The sequence below is a fragment of the Orbicella franksi genome, chromosome 7 (genome assembly GCF_964199315.1).
Source record: "Orbicella franksi chromosome 7, jaOrbFran1.1, whole genome shotgun sequence".
In the NCBI taxonomy this organism is placed as follows: domain Eukaryota; kingdom Metazoa; phylum Cnidaria; class Anthozoa; order Scleractinia; family Merulinidae; genus Orbicella; species Orbicella franksi.
The window spans coordinates 30,427,193-30,447,539 of NC_138151.1; the positions used below are offsets into that span (position 1 = coordinate 30,427,193).

At 37.1% G+C, this 20,347-nt stretch overlaps 2 protein-coding genes across 2 annotated transcripts; both read left to right on the top strand.

The window, feature by feature from the left end:
- Positions 1-1,237: 1,237 nt before the first annotated feature.
- On the top strand, positions 1,238-7,972 carry LOC145493719 (epithelial sodium channel subunit alpha-like). The gene is made up of 12 exons (XM_081473178.1): positions 1,238-1,504; positions 2,175-2,280; positions 2,745-3,186; positions 3,534-3,664; positions 4,232-4,395; positions 4,791-4,901; positions 5,311-5,419; positions 5,893-5,971; positions 6,659-6,716; positions 6,820-6,890; positions 7,022-7,097; positions 7,817-7,972. Exons 1-12 carry the CDS (start codon positions 1,238-1,240, stop codon positions 7,970-7,972), a joined length of 1,770 nt encoding a protein of 589 aa, XP_081329304.1.
- A 3,101-nt stretch (positions 7,973-11,073) lies between these two features.
- Positions 11,074-20,198, top strand: LOC145492627 (epithelial sodium channel subunit alpha-like). The gene is made up of 12 exons (XM_081472049.1): positions 11,074-11,645; positions 13,452-13,598; positions 13,673-13,962; positions 14,534-14,667; positions 15,566-15,729; positions 16,776-16,886; positions 17,359-17,473; positions 18,290-18,368; positions 18,645-18,702; positions 19,041-19,120; positions 19,294-19,369; positions 19,973-20,198. Exons 1-12 carry the CDS (start codon positions 11,385-11,387, stop codon positions 20,129-20,131), a joined length of 1,674 nt encoding a protein of 557 aa, XP_081328175.1. The 5' UTR covers positions 11,074-11,384; the 3' UTR covers positions 20,132-20,198.
- The last annotated feature ends 149 nt before the right edge of the window (positions 20,199-20,347 follow it).

The following is a 20,347-nucleotide window of genomic DNA, read 5'->3' on the forward strand; positions in this document are numbered from 1 at the left end:
TCATGCTTGTAGAAATAACCCGCTGTTAACTACATAAGAGACTTGCTAGTAGTCTTAAATCTGTCTCGCATCAGTTTAACAGCATCCCAATTACTCTACCCTGAAAGAAGCCAAATTACATATGCGAGAAGCCTGTGTCTTTCGCAGTCAAAGCCCCATAATCACTGGCTTGTTTACCGACTTACCACTCCGAAGCATTTTGATTATGGCTCCTGGTATCCCGTGAGGGTTGTTAATGAATTACTGAAAATAAATAATATCGACGATGCTTTTAAACCATTCCTTCCCCAGGTTTTCTACCAATTTTGATAGTTCTCGAAAATTCTTTAGCCTCATGTCCTGAAGAGGCTTGAATAAAAGAAAAAAAGAAAGAAAAAAGGAAAAAACTTATTGAAGCACCCACTATCTACTCGAATGGATTTTTTTTGTTGTTTTCCAGTCTTCTTCAGTTTTCCAGTCTATGTTAATAGTTGTTCTCAATTATTTACTCTTGTGTCTTATAGAGGTTTGAATAAAAATAATAATAATAATAATAAAAATAAAAAACAGAAAAGAAAGAAAGAAAGCAAGAAACAACGAAAGAAACTTATCTATGCATTCACTATCATTTATTATATGGCTAGCTCTGTGATTGGCTACCCGAGCAGGCAAGATGGAGCTATCTTGCCCGCTCGGGACTACCCGCCGTGTCCCGTAGGAAAAATTTCCCCGAAAGCCATATAATAAATCCTTTATTGACCAAGCTTGTTCGGTCAAGATGGCTTCATTTGGTCTCGTTCTTTTTTTTGCGAGTTTATGGACCTCGACTCCGTCTCGGTCCATAAACGCGCAAAAAAAGAACTTGGCCAATATCCAGCCATCTTGACTGAACAAGCTTGGTCAATAACCCATACATATTGAAATGTCCGTTTATCATGGATGTTAATCGCGGGATTTTAATGCACATATATTGTGCTTCCATGGACTAAGGGGGATGAATCAATGTACGTTCTTAATTTTTTTTCTTCTTTCTGATTCGCTGACGTTTATTTCGAAATGAATACAAATTATAAAGAAAACTCTAATATACCACCACCTCCACTAAATTATAAAAACAGCAAATAAAACTTGTCCCAGTTTATGTTTTGTTTAAAACATTACTTACTCAAGCAAGAGCAGACGAGGATGTTCGCCTCTAGAAAATTCTAACCAAAGGTCATTTAATTTATTTTCCTCAGTAATAGTATCTAAAGAACACATGGCCAAACTGGCAGCCGAAAACGACAAACAAAAGGCGGTCGCTTCCAAAAAGCCTTCAGTCAAAGAAGTGATATCTACCTTCTGTGGGTACACTACCGCTCATGGTCTTGGGAGGTTGGCAGATGGTGGTGGTGTTTTTCGTCGAATAGCATGGAGTCTGTTTTGCATTGGCGCCCTTACCATGTTTGTAGTGCAGACCTACAACTTGTTTGCAATTTACTTACGCCGACCTGTGTCAACTGTAGTTACCGTCCAACACGATAGTGTAAGTATTCGACGTGTGCATTGCTGTTTTACATTCACTCATTACATAGTAAGGAATTGGGAAAAGATTCGACGATACATGATCGTCATTACAAAATAGTTTATTTTATGTGATATTTATGAATACTAGGCGAGTCTCTTCAAAATGTTAGAACACGTTTGGTATCAAAACGAGAAAATTCCACTCAGCGTAGACAAGACAATGAACTCTTTATTGTCGGGAAAGCCTTCAAAGGAGATCTTTCCTTCAAGAGGGGAAATTGGGAAAAATGAATTTATTAACAACTGATCGAACACTTCCAAGGAGATCAGTCGTAAATGGCCTGTCAGAGGATCTTTACCTTTGTTTTGTTTTATTTTGTTTTGTTTTGTTTTGTTTTTGTTCACTTGTGTGTTTGTTTTTCGGTGACAAAAATGACACTGTAAAAAAAGAAATGAAAGTTAAAAAAAAAAAAAAAACCGTCTCGGTTGGCCATTCGGTTAGTTAACCGGCCCAGCCATTGTCACTGGTCAGTCCACCGATATGGTTGCTTGGACACGTTTGCACCACATATATACAAAACTGAACTTACTCTGTTCAGTACCTTCATAGGTAAAAATAGTTGCCGTGACTTTTGTTCGATATCTGTAAGTTCAGGATTATGAAATATTGTGAACTTCTCCTTTATTAGCATGTCAGATTTCCAGCTGTGACCATATGCAATTTAAATATGATTCGACTTGACAAGCTTCCGGATAACTTCATAGATGAAATTTTGGAGGAACTTAAGCTAGAAGGTATGGATATCTCTTACTTAATCAATCATGTTATGTAAATAACTATTTTTACATAAACGTGAACGTGTAAATTTAAATATTAGACCTAATTTGGATTTGGAAAGCTTTGCGGAAGGTGCTGTTTTAATGTGTTTCCCTTTAGATGCCACATTTCTCACTGTATGATCTTTACATAATTAAAAAAAAAAATCGCGGACAACTTTTAGAGATGTACGGACAGTTTTCCAGAGAGTGGAAAAATGGCAAAAATTTGGAAAGTTGAACGTAGCAAGTTATTCTGGCAGGCGACCATCTGGACATATAGATGAGAGCTTTCTGCAATTCTCTTGCTCACCACTATCAATGGATCTTGATTTAATTTGACTGCTATCGTTGACTTCTTTGATTGGTCCTTCACTTTAGTCCTTCTATTTCATTCTTTCACTTCTGTTGCCAAAGCTTCCCCTCTTCTCTTTCCATTTCAGCACTAAAGCCAAACAATGATTCCGAAGCAGCTAACAGTACATCCGGACCTGGTGCCACTGCTCCCACCAATTCAAACTCGGCCCCTCATACACTTCCAACTGATTCGTCGACCCAAGAAACACTGCAACCTTCCTCTGATGGAAGCAACACCACAGATGTCCCCACTGGTCCCCCCACAGATGGGACTACCTATCCTCCATATGACTACGACTATTACGACTATGACTACTTTGACTACGATTACTATGACTACGGTTACTGGGATTACGACTACGATTATTACTTTGGTGGGCTTGGGGAGGAAACCAAAGAACAGGAATACGAAATTGAAGAAGCTATCCGTGCCGAGCTGGCACTAAAAAACGATTCAATGATAGTCGAAATGGGGCATCAGTTTGAGGATCTCGTCTTTGAGTGCTCGTTTCGGGGATATGACTGCAGGTCAATTCATAGTACTAAAATGTTAAAGATAATGCAGGAATATTAATATTGATATAAAATTCTAATAATAAAGGGCAAATAATCCCCTACTATCAACATGAATTTGAGCGACTTTCGTTTTGTGTTAAACTTGAACTAAAATATATCCTTTGATACATGGGGTAACTTAATTGTATCATTGTATTTAATTAGCATTGCTTCAGGATTTCAAAAGTACACCTAAAGACGAAAACTTGATTTTTAATTTAAAGAAATACAATTTAGCTTCAATGAAAATACCAAATTCGCAGTAGACCATTTAAAGTAGAACACATGGTCGCTAATTTTGAACCATTTCAACTTTTTAGGAACTATTCGCGGTATTGGCATCGTCTTTGGGACTATCGCTATGGCAACTGCTACACTTTTAATGGTGGTATAGATGACAATGGTGAAAAACAAAGAGTTCTGTCTTCCCACGTCACTGGGCCAACGGGCGGTAATAGTTTCTGACTTGTAAATGTTGCTATCCTTGAACAGTTAGGGGACGCAAGTTTTTTGATAAAGAAAGGGTTTGACCCAGCGAAGTAAACCGACTAATATCCGGCTTTGAATGGATATAACTCTGAACTATAATTGTGTGTTTCTTACTTTGGAGCTAGATATCGAATTTCGAACTGATTCTGAACATTAGCTTGACGTCAGCTGGTTACCTGAATTAATTACTGATTAACCTACCAAACGTTTCTTAACTTGCAATAATACTATACAAGAATGACAAGCAAATATACACGCAGTAATCGAGTCTTTGTTTAAAATTCACCCAAATAAGCCATAATCTTTAGATTTTGTGTTACTTTTTTTCAGTTCGTTGTTAACAACCCTTTGGTGCTCTCTTGTTGATAAATTTTGATACTAATTATTGTTTTCAAGTGCTGCAAACAATAATTTCCACGTTTTCTTTTACTTCAAAGCGTACGTTATTTAATTTTTAACTGAATGCGTGTACATCGAAAGTTTTGAAATCTTTTTAATCATTATGTTACTTATCTTCATCTTTTATTAGGTCTTAAGTTGAATCTATTTATAGAGCAGTCGCAGTACATCCCAGAACTAAGTGATACAGCTGGGGCAAGAATTGTGGTTCATGATCAAGGGCAAATGCCATTTCCTAACAATGAAGGTTACAGTGTACTGCCAAGCCGATCCACTTCATTTGGGATAAGAAGGGTAAACCATAGAGCTGCTATATTTGGATAAAAGGCCTATTACTTACTGTAGTAGAAGTGTTTGGTTTAATCTGAAAAATTAATGGGACAGGCCGATAGAGGACTGATGATAATGTTAGAACTTGTGATGTTGTAATTTTGGTCTGATTGTTCTTATATAAAAGGTACCATATTTTAAGTGTGTCAAATGCATCATGTTCTGAAACGGGGCAAGAAGTTAAATTTGAGTGTTTCAAGACTCATGGATTTTTGCCTTTTTTACGTCGAAGAAGAGAAGTTGTTGTACCTGACCACTTACAGCAGCAACTCAAAAAATGTTTATATATTTTTTTGGCCCTCAAACTAACTGGGTATTATTTTTTGAGATTACTGAATTCCTTTTATTCTTCCCTATAGAGCATTATCGACAGGGTAGATCCCTTTGGTAACGGGAGCTGTGTGTCAGAGAAGGACTTAAACAGTGACAACATGTATGTCAAGAAATACGGCGCTTCTTATTCCAGACAGGTAATACATATTCCATGTATGATTCTGTACCACTGCCTCTAAATTTTCGAGTAATAACATGTAAGTATCGTTTCGGAGCGTATCTGGCAATTATTTTCATCTAAATTCTATTACTATAGAAATGTCAAGCCTATACACATCATAGATATTGTTTTTAAGAAGCTGACATGACCGGTAAATATTCTTGCAATAACTTTTCCCCATGAGTTTTTCTTCGTTTGTAATTTTGTTTATTTCTTTATCTGTTGGTTGTCGTTGTTGATACTACTTGTTTTGCAATATCACATTTAAACTCATCACCCATTTACAATTAGTTGATGGGCTAATGTGGTAAAAAATATCTTCGGTAGAGACATATCTTAAACTTCTTCGCTTATTTAAATAGCCATTATTTTTATTTCTTTTAAAGACCTGCTTGAACTCGTGCCAGGCCGAAAAACAAATCTCAACCTGTGGATGTGCCGAAGGCCAGTTTCCATCTGATGCAGAAATATGTAACTTGCGAAATTCGTCAACAGGTGAAAACGATAGAAAAGGGATAAACTGAAAACTGGACGGACCGACAAACAAACGAACATGCGACCTACTGGCTGACTGACTACTAAAGTGATCGAATAGCTTGTAATGACTGTTTTAAATACATCATACAACAGTGCCTATGCAACAGCGATTGCATATTTCAATACATTACGCAGTTCTTCAATCAACAACGATTGTCGGAATTAACTGGGGAAAAAAATGAAGGAAAAAAAAGAAAAGGACAACAAAAACAACACCAACGACAGTCAATCAGTTACTCCCTGCGAATTTTTCCGTAAGCTATGTATATATATTTTTATGTAACTTCATTCAACAGAATTTTGAACGCAGCTGATGGACAAACGCAAACGCAACCGAGACCAATTCTGCATTGGTCAGTGTATGTACATTTTATTTGTATTTCCCATTATTTTCGCAAGTTGCTGAGTCCACCATGTCATCCCTTTCCCAGCAAAATGTTTAGAGAAGATACAACTGAAACTAGTCACTGGAGAGCTGGACTGTGAGAAACTCTGTCCTACACCATGCAGGTAAATTGGTCTTATGCGTCATTGCGTCAAACTTCACCACCAACCCCGGTTTGAACGAAATTTTTTCGAGCCTCTCTCACCGCGTTATTTTTACGTGGGTATTCTTTTCATCTTAGCTGCTTTGGAAATTTGTCCATGACAAAATTTACAATTTGCATTTTCAAACTGAGGCTTGGTGGTGAAATTAGCCATTCTGTTGACAGCGTGCATCAGGGCTATTTCGCATGTGCATATGCTATTTTTGAAGCGAACCCTACTATAATTATAACTGCCTTAATCCTTCTGTTTTGGTTCATGGTGGATTTTCCTAGTCTAGAAAAAAACGCTTATAACTCCTCGAAGAATCCATGATACTGATAAGATTGTTTTAAATAAAAATACATATCAACGGGGACAACACCACAACACCATGAGCATTAACTCCGCTGAATATTTTGTTCCCAAAGAAGTGCGAGATTTTTAATATAATATGTAACGGTTGCAAATTGATATTGTTTATGTGACATTAGTAACAAAGATATGCGTTGCTCGTTGTGTCCTGTAAACGATGTGTGTGCTTATAACAACTTAATGTTCTTTAAGAAGTAAATATCGCAAAGAAACATGTTTTGAATAGTAATAATCGATATATGTTATTATGTGGTAAAATATAAGGCTTACTAATTGACAACCGTTTTTTTTTTCTAGAGAAGTCCAATTTGTTACCACACTGTCAATGGGAAATTGGCCTGCCTCTGGATATGAGGTATGAGAGTTTTTGTAAATCTGTTCAGGTTTGTCTGAGATATATTCTAGAGTGAAGTGATCGTGTTAATGATGTTTTATAATTTTTTTTTTCTCTTCCTCAGGCAATCCTTGAGAGCCGTGTGAAGGAAAAAACCGTCTATGCAAATGAATTGTATAGAGGATATTATCTGAGGTACATAAGCTAGTACTGAAGCACATTGAAATAATATCTATCAAATAAGACCTACAGTACCGTAGTATCTTCCCGTTGAGGCATTTAATGATATGACTATTAATTGGCACTTTGCTTTCTTCGTCTCGCAGCGAAAACTTGCTTCAGGTGAAAATATTTTACGAGCAGCTGAACTATGAGAGGGTATCTGAAAGAATAAGCTATGAGGTAAGGCATGCCAGTATATCTGTATTCCTTTGCCTTTCCTTTACGAGGCTATTATTTATACTTGTTCTTCTTAGTGGATTCCAACCACTTAGTTTTCATGGGCATTCCATTGCTACTTAACTACATTATCTTGAAACTTAACTATGTGATTGCAACTTACTCCTCTTAAGCCGAGCCCCATCAACTTTCAACTAGAGCAAACGCGGCACGGGGGAATTAGGTGGAGGTAAAAACCTAAAAGCCCTGTGGTTTATTGTCTTTTGCAAGTATTTTTAAATCTATTGCAAAAAAAACAAGTACTGAAAAAAGTATTTTAATCATTGTCTGTTCAGTCCGACTTACACGATGATTGAGCGATGTGTTTCGTTGTTGTTGTTGTTGTTGTTGTTGATGATGATGATGATGATGATGTTTTTAGCTCTTTTTTTTTGTACGCAAGTGGTTTCAATTTTTTTTGTATGCTTTGAAATGAAACGAGCTTACTTATAATAGGCTTAAGTAAATCAAAGGTGAGAGTTATGCATAACCAAAGTTATATCACTCTCGTTGATAGAACGTTCGTTAACTTCTTGCAGACCAAACTGAATGAAAATGGTGGAGTAAGGTTAGGAGAGGAGAGAGAGAGGAAGGGAGGGGAGAGAGGGGAGTAGGGGGGTGTAGAGGTGTGGATAGATAGTTATGAATTAAATGTTACCAGCATTTACCTCTTGTTTTGTCAGGGCGTAAATCTTGTTGCTGATATCGGAGGCCAACTGGGACTTTGGATCGGCATCTCAGTGCTAACGTGCTGCGAGTTTGTGGAGTTAGTTGTCATGATAGTGCAAACTGCCCTTGATCGTATTTCAAGACGAAAGATAATTCATGTACAGCCCTAAGGTGCAGAAACAGAAAAAGAAGAAATTAAAACCAGTGTCAACTACGTGGCGTTACCGTACCCAAATTCGCAATTAGCCAATCAGAAACCCTGTCTGTCCTGATATCCTGCGATATTTGATATGACTACGATATCATGCTCATTGGGCCGAGTTTGGGTATGATAATGCCTAATTGTACCTTTTGGTACGCTTCAGCGAAATATCAAGCTTGTTTTGTCCCACCATGGGTATTTTGGCTCGACTACTTCTCGCCAAAATACGAACCCTGGCTCGACCAAACTCGCCCGATATGTCGCCGAAGTGTACCAAAAAAGGTACGATCGGGTATAATTATAGGTGTTGTGTAGTTATTTAATAGGCAATATAGCGCTTTTCATCTGAGTGTCGGAAGTAATTTGCTTTTGCTTTGGCTTTGCATTTCAACGCTTAGCGATTGGCTTAAAAACACCTACGCCACTTAGTCATCCAATCAGAAGCAAAACCAAAACTAATCGTTACTCTCTTACCCACGTTTTTCCGCGCCTCGGGTCAGCTACATGTATTTCTATATGCTTCCAGTTTCGATTGGTTCACTGGATTGTCTGCGTCTTTTACGATTCGCCAAAGTAATTACTTCCGTTTTTGTTTTACGACATTCATTTTAGGATTTTGTTCGTCTGTTTGTCTTTTCCTTTTCCTTTGTTAATCGCCCACGTTCTAATGTTTCATTATTGAACAGGCCAATAATAACCATCCATATAAGCATATAGAAAACGATTGTTCCAAAAACGACTGTTCATATATATATTTATAAATTTCAGTTCTGAAATGTAGTTAATGTCTCCTTGTGTATCGTTATAAATGAAAAGGTTAACATACATGTACTAGGTACCAGGGTTCTGCGAATCATTAAAGTATACAAGTAAAACAACAAAACCTTTCTGTAGTCTGTTTACTTTAAAATCGTATTCTGTCCGGAATTTATGGGATAGCGTGGCTAGAGGGAGTTATAGTAGTGATCACGATATGCAAATGAATGGTCAAATGGAGAAGAGGAGACCTATTTGACCTTAATTCCAGTCAAATTCACTGTACAAGTGCAGTGCAAATCGTATCCCTGTATGTGATCAAAATGATTGCATGCGATCTTGTTAGACGTCTTTTGACCATTGTTGCTCATGGAAAGTCAACAGACGCGTAGCACAATCGCAGGTATATAATAAAGTGATTCGGATCAACATTCGATGGGATACTAATCTCGTTAGAGAGTGATTCCCTCAACGTTTGATTCGTCATTACTCTTTTATACACCTGTATTTGGTTAATGATTAACTGATTTCGGCATATTTGTGAACAAATTAAGTACAGTTATCGTGTTACCTTTACTTTTGGGCGAACATAGCTTTCTTTTTTTTTCCAGAATTTTGACAAAAGTATTCAATTTTTAGTTCCAAAGCGTCTTGTATCTGTTTCTTTATCCCTTGCACAAGTTTTGATGGGTCAACTGTTCCTCTGCGCCATTTAGCACGACCGTAGCAACCGCATTTTGACATCCAGATACGCCTAATTTTCTGTGTCTTAATTCTTCTTATTTCCAGTTTTCTGAAGCAGCATCCTAGAATTAACACTTATTTTTATTCCATTGCCTTTTGGGATTAATTTATCATCAGTTTGAGTAATTGGTGGTATTATCACGTTCCGATAAAATGTTAGAATCCAAAATGATTGACCTTCCAAAATGGTGGAATTAACGACGTCTTATCAAATGACGTCATACCACCCCAAGACCAAAAGATAACATCACACTCAATCTCCTTCGCAGGTCTTCTCTATTCTTTGTAGAGCTGTATGATAGCTAACCATTAAACGCAAAATCACTTTGATAGCCCTATGAAAATTGCATTGGAATCAAACATGGACTGGTCTGGTCGAACCGGTTTTTTTAAATATTCGTTATTGTTTTCCCCCAAAAGCACCTAGGCTTATCAAGGGGGGATCACAATATTGGAGCATTTACTTTTACTGTAATTTACAATTCCAGCCTTTAATGCTTTCAAAACTAAATTATTGACGAAACAACAGCATTCGACTATGTCTGTCTGCCAAAAATAAGATTCTCGGATGGCCGACTAAGTGACATAATTTCCCCGCCCTCGTGTGTTATCATAACTGACATAGAGCTCTTGTCTTACACTGCAAGTTAAAAAGCTATCTGCTACACGCCAAAAGATACTAGTGCGACTCCTTGTTCATTAAATATTGTATTGTAGAGTTGCTTCCAAATGTTCAATGTAAGGTCTGCTCGTAGCATGTTTAACATTGCACTTTTTGTGAGCTCAATTATGCTTGAAATGGATTCAAAACCTTCCATTTCCGTGTCATGTAGTCATAGGCATGCAGGCAGACCACAAAGAACATTATGTCGTCATCCTGGAAACAAGACATACAATGTAAACGGGAAAATGAAACAGGTAAACAAATTTGGCTTATCTCAAAGATAGGACTGCGGTCATAAATAAGTAAAATCTCATATTTCTTTAAGAACGACGCGATTGGCCCGTTATCGTAATTACGAAGAATCGCTGTGATAGCCGAAATCAATTCATTTTCAACGGGCTAGCGGTCTCATAAATGCTTGAAATTACTTTTCTCTCTTTTTCTGTAAAGGACTATTGACAGATCCCCCTTACTTACTGGTAAGTAAGTTTTATATTATATCGACTGAGCTTTCATTTTAAACTATCGTACCCTTTTGTCAAATGCATCCGTAAGATTTAGTTCTTTCGTGGGGCCAGTAATATAACAAGATTTCTTTATCACGCCAATCGTAACCCTCGCTTAAGGACGGATTGTCATTTTTTTCAACAAATATGTCAAGAGAGCATCATTTGAAGGCTTTTGCATGGTACAAGTAATAAAAACGTGTAAGATTGTACGTTCCCATTCCAAACAACTCAGTAAAGCATGGCATTACTAGGATACTTGTATTGAAACAGTCAGTATGCCTGCAGCTGATGTCATATTTATTTGTTAACATTTATTTATGTAAACGGAGAAATGGAACTGATAATGACGATTTATTTAAACGTGGTATGTTTTAAGATCTAGATACTTATGTTCCTGGTGAAAACTGAAAGCCTAAGACTTTTTGTTCACATGTACTTAGGCTGAGATGTATTACGCAACTTTCAGATTTAAAAGGTGTCGAAAACTTTAATGATCGCTCGATATTGCACTTGACAACAGACGACGAAAATAGCTTTAAGGAATGCATTATTTTTTTAATTTTATATATATATAGTTTTAAGTCGAAAGAAAGCGAGAACATAAACGACTTTAGAAACCCGCACGTTTTTTTTTTTTTTTTTTTTTTTCCTCGGTTCTCTAGAACATCCGGTTTACAAGCTCTGAAACTTCGCAAAAAGCCTGCGGCATGGCAGGTGACGTTTCTTATGAAGTCAAAAAAGACAACAAGGAGAGGCAAACACCTAAGGAACTGGTAAAAGATTTCTGCAGCTACACAACTACACATGGAGTTGGAAGACTGGCTGAGGCCAAAACGCTGTTCAGCCGATCGATATGGACAGTTTTTATCCTTGGAGCCTTCGCCATGTTCTTCTATCAGACGTACGGTTTGTTTACTTTATACCTAAGTCGTCCTGTATCCACGGTGGTGAAAGTCAGGCATAAAACGGTGGGTAAACACATTATGTAAAGTGGCTCATAACTTTTTTAACAGTTATTACCAGATTAATGAATTGGCAAAGAACACATTGGAGGCAATTAGAAAGAGTTCACATGACGTCTGGGACACATATTAAACATTTATTCGTAATAAGTATACTGCATTGAAAGGTATTGATGTTTAAAATTACCCGACCTTTACAACAATGTGACTGTCAAGTTTACTTTTCAGTCACATATTTCTATAAATCTAGCTGCGAGGCGTAAATTCAAAACAGGAGCATTAAAAGGCCCCGAAGTCAGCGACACTTTTGTTTTTGTTCACATGCGAAACTTTGGCTATTATATTTAATTCGGAACATGTCGAAACGAAGAAAACAGTCGCTGTGGAAGTCTAAAGATGATTAAACATACCTTCAGAAACACAACTTACAGTAAAGCAATAAGATCTCGCTTCACCATGTAATGTCAATAATTTCGATGGCATTGAAAATGGGGAAGGGTGACTTGGGTCCTTTAACTTATAACTTGGCAACGAACTCGACTCGACAGTCCGAGAATAAACTCCAGAGCTGTTGAAAAATATATACTATATATACTGTCCATACTTTTCTTTATATAACTTTTTGTCTATTCGAAAATGTTGCCAATAAATGGCGACAAAACTCGTATACGGAGTCTTGATGGGTTATTCCCCACAAACGACTTGCCCGCATCGCCAGGCCTACGGAAGGGTTATCGCGGAGTATTTTCAGCAAATAAAACATTTAAACCAGTCTTCCTGAAATGTCCAGTTTTTGCCCTTTTTAAATTATTTCCGGATATGACTTATTTCCTCAAAGGAGGCGAGATTTTAAAGCTCGATCAGAGAACAAAGACACTATACTGAGTAATACAAAATAATAGTCTCAAAGGTAAACCGAAAAGATAAAATATACTACCGTTTATTACTATACTACTTTTTTATACTGCGTTGTTCGTTCCAAGAGAATGATCTCAGCCATTAATTTTTTTTTCGTGATCAGATTTATAAACATAAACATTTCGTCGAATGCCCACCATAAATTGAATATCGTGAATGAATGCAAAAGCCAATGAGCTAAGCGTTGTTTGAGCTCAAAAAAGGAAAACAGAAGAATACAAAGATAGAGCTTAGTAGGAGTCTAAGAAAATCGGCCTTTATTGATTATCGGCCAACAACGGGCGACAAAAGCTGTCGTTTTGTTGAAATAAAACAGTAGCAGTAGTACAATGACATAGCCAGACTCACCAAAGGCATTTTTCAATGGGAGAATCGTTGCTGGCATCATTGTTTACACTTACGACTTTGCACAGAGAAGGCATCATGCTAGATGCGAATTGACTACAGAAATCTGAAAAGCTCATGAAACTTATTAAAGGACCGGTGAAAGTTCTGGCTATTAGGGTGTAATATTCGAGAAAAAATTGGCTTTCAAATAAATGCAAAATTTCTTGGTGGCAAAAGCGATAAAGAGCTCATACACTCCTTGTAAAATTTTGAGTTTTTAAACCCGCGTCGCACAAAAATTATTCAAAACATCTGGCCAGCTTTAATTCCTTGGGACAGTTAATCGTGCTGTGCCCTTTCAATATTCACAACTAATGTTTTTGTAGCTCCATCAGAAACTATATCGCTTATGCTTATGATGCAAATATTGTCAACAAAGATGCTCTTATTTACACGTAGGCTCTGTATGTTGTGTGAGTCCATAACGAGATACTTGACTAAGTGAGATTCCTATATTTATTCTCTACAAAAGTAGATTTTTTTTTTTTTTTTTTTTTACACCAACAGGAGGTAAAATTTCCGGCTGTTACCATTTGCAATCAGAATGCCATAAAAGACAATGAAATACCGGACCATTACATAGACGATATATTCAAGGAAATTTATGAGGTTCTCGATCAGGAGATGAAAAGCGATGAGAAAGATGCAGGTAATGTACGACGTCACGATTGTCTTGATGTTTTGGTCCGCTTGAAATTGTCGTTTCATGTTCAGTTCTATTCATATAGAACTTCAAATTGACCTTTTCATATATGTGTAGTTTCAGATCAATTTTGAACATTTCATTTGTAGGCGATGATGTCACACCTACTCCAGATTTTCAGAATGATATCGATGACACTGAAAACAATGGCACCGACGAATTATTTGATCCAGAAGAGGAACTCAGAATTGATTACCTTTTTCAAGAATTTCTCCTGTCCTATTTAGCTTTGGAGAACCAAACAGCGTTGTATAAGATGGGACACAAATATAAAGACTTTGTGTTTGACTGCAACTTCAGAGGGATTGATTGCAGGTGTGTCATAGAGTATGACTCTTACAGTCTCTTAACCCATTGACGCCTGTGCCGGCCATGACCGGCCGTGACGAGCGTTGGCCTTACAGACTAATAGTTCCTCCGTAGTAAAAAGGGTAGAGATTAGTGCACCCCTCCAAGTTGTGTTCAAATAGGAAAAAACAACATTTTTGTGTTAATAAATAGACAGTACCGGCTTTCTATACAAGATAGACTGCTTTTGACTTAAGTTGTTTCTCATCATGTCATTGAATCTGCTTCTTGGATTTTACAATATTTCTCAAGAAGTCAGAAAAAAAAAACTTAAATTGACACAAATTATTACAAAATGTTGAAAAAAGATGCTACATGTGGCTAAATCAAGAATACTGTCAAAAAAAGATATTTGTATAGACGGGGGTGTGAAAATGTCGTTGCTCACCAATGTCAGATAACGTGGAGATCACAAACAAACAAACCATCTTTCCATCGTAATGAAAATCCAAAGCATTGTTACTCAAAAATTGCTTTCTGCTATCACTGGCACACATTTAAGGCAGTTGAAGTAAACACCTTTTTTCCCACGATTCAGGAAAAATTACTCCAAATACTGGCATCACTTCTGGGATTACCGTTACGGGAGTTGTTTCACTTTTAACGGTGGGATGGACGATGATAAGAAAAATCAAACAACCTTGGCTACTCACAGCACTGGACCCTATGGAGGTGAGAAAAAAACAAACAAACAAACAATCAAGGTGAACTCGTAATTAACAATAGATAGTAACTTAACACGTTTTAACGTTAAAAATGTCAACGTAACTTTAAGGGAAAAAAAGAAGATCATATAATAAGCTATTGCCGAGTTGCCTCTTTTTCATAACGAGTCCTGGTGCACAACTTTTTATATGGAAATGAGTTTGATTTGCAAGACAATGAACGTGCAAGAAAATCTCAAAAATTGAGAAATGAAAGGTTGTGCACTAAGACTCATTTTGAAACAGAGGTAACAGCAACCCGGCCGAAAAAGGCCTATTGTTGGGCATCCGTAAATAATACCGTGGGGTGAACGTAACTGCTTAAACCTATTTCAAGTGTACCAATCACCATTAATATATTGTGATTTTTTCCCTACATAATAAAAGGCAAATATTGTATCTAAGTGGTGACCGTATGTTTCGTTATTGTTGACACGTTTTGGTTCATATTTCGTTAGCGTTTTTGTAGTGTTATTCTTTTTATCAGCATTTTACTGCATTGGAAAGATGCAGCGATGAAACACAATCCAAGAAAAGGAATCCAGGATGTTTGCTTTTATTATCTCATTTGATGTCAAATGGAGCAACTTACTTTCAGCATATAGCTTTGAAAAACTAAACCTAGTGGGTGTGCTCATCTCTTTGTTGTTTTTCACGTTTCTCGACATAAAATAACAACATTGTCAGTCACAACGCATAAGCCCAAAGCGCTAGAGACAAGTTGTCCACAAACCCGGTCTTCCCTCAATACACCTACCATCCCTATACATAAAGTGTTAAGTCCAAATAGGACGAGGTTCTTTAATCTTGTTTCTCCTTGTTTCGTATATTTGATTGATTTATTATTCTCTTCCCAAATCCCATAGGACTAACCTTGAACCTCTTTATCGAGACCGCTCAATATGTACCAGAGGTTAGTCAGGCTGCCGGGGCCAGGATTGTCATCCATAACCAAGGGGAGATGCCTTTTCCGGACGAAGATGGAATCAACCTCGTTCCGGGATTTTCTACTTCTGTTGGAGTTAGAAGGGTATATATCTTAAAACTGTTACCAAAAAAAATGAAAAAATAAAAAATAAATAAATAAATGAACTCACATATTGAGTGACCGTTCAATTGCGATCCCCAGTCTAGCCCATTTATGTACCGGTCTAGCCCAGTATGTACCAGTGCTCTTCGAAGGATTTATATTCGTGCAAGTCTAAATACTTAAGTCTAAATACTACTATCAATACTATTTCAAAACTCTAATTACTTTCTAATACCGTTATAATTACAATATATTATACTAATAATTCAAACAAAATAAAATCAATTAAGTGAATAGAGTGAAACAAAAATGCCTGCTTTCCATGAATGCCGTGTGTTTATACTATTTGCCCGCGTTAAAAGAGACCGCTGCAGCCGGGTTTAAAACTGCTGAGAGTTTGATGAACTGAATGATGAGAACTGATGTTTTTGTAGCTCGAGCAGAAACTGGTTCGCTTATGCCAATGGGGAAAATCGCATCGTAAACAAAGATTTCTCTTTCGAATCATATATACTAAGTCTGGTAAAGAACGGAGACTCAGATATTTTCTTTGTTCCACGCCCGTGTCATGTTGATCAGTTCACTTTTCACAATATTTTCCGCGATTTCCTCTTATACAGAAAGAAACGAAACAGTGCTAATTCAAAGGACTAATGTATGCAGTATATACTTCTGGTGTTGTTGCTGAAGATGGTGTTAATGGTGCTCTTTTGTTGTTTGTTTGTTTATTTGTTTGTTTGCTTGGCTTTCTGGCCGAGTGCTTTTGTTGTTTTTGTTGTCGTTTTCAATGCAATTTTAGTATAAATTAAACAATGTGTAATTTCAATATTTTTATCGAACAATAAGTTGTCATAGCATAGCGCCGTTTAGAGTTCGTCTGTACTATACCGATACAGATTCATTGTATGGGTGCTGTTATTTGATGGTTTCGAATACTTCTCGAACCCTAGAATTTCCATAATAATTGTATTAGGTCCGGATTTTGTTGTGCTTTTTGTCTGCCTTAAGTTGTTTCTTTATTGTCATGTTATTCCTTTTGTTTTTAGGAAGTCATAGAGAGAGTGGATCCTTTCAATAATCAAAGCTGTAGAGCATCTAATAGTCACGATCATGAAGACATTTACCACAAGAATTTTGGATCCTTTTATTCACGCGAGGTGTGCACTTTAATACCGATTATCTGAGTTCAGTATTGGGTCAACCTAAAGACCTTTCTTTTCCTTGCTTTTTTGACGCGCAAGATTTGGGTCAAAGCATCCACTGAGATTTCTTTAAAACTTAAGAAAGAGTTTAGCACAGACTATTTATTTCAGTAATAACCACGTGCCACTCGTGAAGCCATATCACAATTGAAAATAACGTCACGTGTCAAAATGTCTGCCGTCTCAGATCAGTCATCTCGGATGTCCAAATATTTGCAGAAATGTGACAATTGCTCTAAAATTAAAGGACGTTTGCACACTACAACCTGAAGGCTGTTTACGAACTAAACGTTTGAAATGAGTACCCAAACCCATTTCCAACTCCTTCTCCTTCTCCTTCTCCTTCTCCTTCTCCTTCTCCTTCTCCTTCTCCTTCTCCTTCTCCTTCTCCTTCTCCTTCTCCTTCTCCTTCTCCTTTTTTTTGCAGTCTTGCATGAGGTCATGTCTGGCAATGATTCAAATCAAAACATGTGGCTGTGCAGAGGGTCGATTTCCGATCGACGATCGCTATATCTGTAACACCATCAAGAAACCTGACGCAGGTTTGGAAGTATATCTTGTTGAAAGTTTAATGTTGCGTCTTATAAACTGTAACATTTTCCCCCTGAAATACCATAGAACTTCGGCTAAAGACGTTTGGCATAGTCAATGGGCCCTCTTACACGCAGGAAAATAAACCTAACTCAATTTCGTTGAGACAATACCAATGTGGGGTCACGTCAGTGCCGTGCCCGAAGGGTTACGGGAGACATAGATATAAGATAGATATGATTATTATTGTCGACAACAAATTATCGACGGATTCTGTTTTGAAGGCCTCCCTTATGTTGGGCTCAAGTTTAAGTTTAATTCCTTAACAATATTTTGTCTTCGCTGTTCCGTTTTACTAAATTCCGCAATTGCTCCCTTTTAAATACCCGAAAGATATATCTTATGTTTTTGCAATAGATAACTATCGTTACCTTGTTCCCACTTATTCTTCTGAGGTCCTAGATACTGTCTCATCTTTTGACTATGCATCGTGGTAGAGCGCAGGAGCAACAATAAAACCAGGAGCAACAATAAAGCAATAAGAGCACACGAAGACTCGATAATGAAACTTGGGCATGCAGTTTGCAAAACTCAAGACCCTTTGGCTCAGTTGACGTGGCCTTAACTTTTCCAAGGACTTCTAGTTCGCTCGAATTGCAATTTGTAGGCGACATATCCGAGCTCAACTCTGACAACTGTCATCCTTTCTAATTAATTGCTAAATATAAAAGTCCGTGGATGGTCTGCATACAAAACAGCATTGTCTGTGCCTTCAGATTTACCCTTTGGATTTAATAATATACATTTTCTTATTTCAAAATTGCTAGGACATTGCTTGGACGACTTAATTGCAAAGTTTGATGCTGAAGGTTTAGGTTGCGACCCAGACTGCCCTGTTCCTTGCAGGTAAATCTGATTGACGGTGCTTTACATTTTATGAATATCTTTCATCAATCTGGTTGCATTTTAAAATCCTAAAGAAATGTTGTTGCGTTCAGAATTTAATTCCTGCACAATCTGATAGCACTAATTTCCTACAAATTTGCACGGAATCACTCCAATGGGATAATGCAGAGGAAAAGAATAAAGCAGTAATTACGTTGATTGTGTAATAGCTTTTTGCTAGTCCAGAAGCACTTTTCAGGACAGCACATCATTTCGATGCTTTCTTTACACTTCCAGTGAGGTTGTTTACAAGACTACCATGTCGATGGCAGAGTGGCCTTCTGAAGGATATCAGGTAGATATCTTTTGTTCTGTTTGCTTGCTTGTTAGATTATTCCTTCTTTGCTGTTTGCGTTATTAAAATCTGGAAATGCTCTAACTCAATTCAAACATATTACTGGGAAACAGATCCCGCCTGAGGTCCGCCTTGTATCAGGGAAACGTTTCTTGTCATTTGAGGAGCTATGAATTACTGTTAAACAGGTTAACCCCAGGTTTAAATACTTCCATTGATATACGTGTATAACTTTGAGCTAACTGCCACAAGGGTTAAGTTTGCCCATTTGTGAAACTACAGGAATCCAAGAAAGAAAGAAAAAACTGATTTACTGACATTTGATGATTATTTATCAGGAAACGCTATTCAAACGTGTTCTAAAAAGACAAAATCCAGCGTATGAACAGCAAAAGGCTGATGGTTCTGGTTCATTGCAGTAAGTACAAATTTTGCCATAGGAAAGAAATAACATAGACTTTAATTAAGTATCGATGCTTGATGTCGTCTTTCACATACGATTTATAGAAATGTATGATTTTTAGCTAAAAGACACAAGCTGGATAAAAGTCTTCAATTACTTGACGTTACTTCTGTGATTAAATTTTGCAGTCGAAACTTCCTCCAGGTCAAAGTGTTTTTCGAACGGCTGAATTTTCAGGAAGTGAAAGAGCAATTAAGCTACAAGGTAATGATCGTATTTTGTTTATTTAACTGCATACAAAGGTTGACAACATTTGAATTATGTTCAGTATGTTAAAATTTGCGGTGATTTTTAAGTTATCTTAACCCTAGTGACAAGGGGGAAAGAGTGATAGGGGGTAGGGGGTGATGGCACCGAACCAAAGCTTTATTTATTTATTTATTTATTTTCTCAGAATAATTATGAAAAGGAGATTTACTTTTTGATGCTAAAATGTTTGCATTGTAACCGTTTTTGACGTGAAATAAAAAATCGCCTTACGGAAAAATGTTCGCTTTTCCTATCTTTACCAGCATTGCAGAATAAGGACCCTTTTTTCAGTTTCAGTAATAATTTTGCACTGATTTTTCATTATTTTGCGTTATTTACCGAACTGCTGAGAAAAAAGCTGCGTCCAAGATGCTGGGTGCAAGATGGAGAAATCAATTTAAGACGAATGATTCAGCTACCAGAATATAACTAAACGGAACGCTAGTTAAAAAGGAGCTAGAAATATAATCAAGCTGACGAGGGTCTTTACTTCCAAAAATTTAACGTAAACGCTTGTTTTATTATCAATAATTTCGCTTTGTTCAACGACTCTTGCAGGGCATCAACCTGATTGCTGACATCGGTGGCCAACTGGGGCTTTGGATCGGTGTATCGGTCCTGACCTGCTGCGAAGTCCTGGAACTAGTTCTGCTGCTAATACAGAGCTTCGTTAAAAGAATAACAACTCACGCTAGCAGAGTGGAAGTACGAGAATAGATTTTGATGAGAACCTCTCGAAAAGCATCAAGTTTGTTCACATCTCGTTGAAAAAAACAGTGGTTTGCACATGTTACCAGGTCTTAGGACTTGTCACATCAAACTTGTGTACTTACAGCGTAATCACATAATTATCTTTTTGCAGAAAGACAATAATATTTTTTTTAACGTTAATTATTGACAAGTGTGCCTAGGTTGATTATTAAGCAGTAAGTA

Coding starts and splice junctions, on each gene's coding strand:
- LOC145493719 (XM_081473178.1), top strand. CDS start 1,238: ATGGCCAAACTGGCAGCCGAAAACGACAAACAAAAGGCGGTCGCTTCC. Junction 3,665..4,231: donor CGTCACTGGGCCAACGGGCG/GTAATAGTTTCT, acceptor ATCTTTTATTAG/GTCTTAAGTTGAATCTATTT. Junction 7,098..7,816: donor CTGAAAGAATAAGCTATGAG/GTAAGGCATGCC, acceptor TTGTTTTGTCAG/GGCGTAAATCTTGTTGCTGA.
- LOC145492627 (XM_081472049.1), top strand. CDS start 11,385: ATGGCAGGTGACGTTTCTTATGAAGTCAAAAAAGACAACAAGGAGAGG. Junction 18,369..18,644: donor GACTGCCCTGTTCCTTGCAG/GTAAATCTGATT, acceptor TTACACTTCCAG/TGAGGTTGTTTACAAGACTA. Junction 19,370..19,972: donor AAGAGCAATTAAGCTACAAG/GTAATGATCGTA, acceptor CGACTCTTGCAG/GGCATCAACCTGATTGCTGA.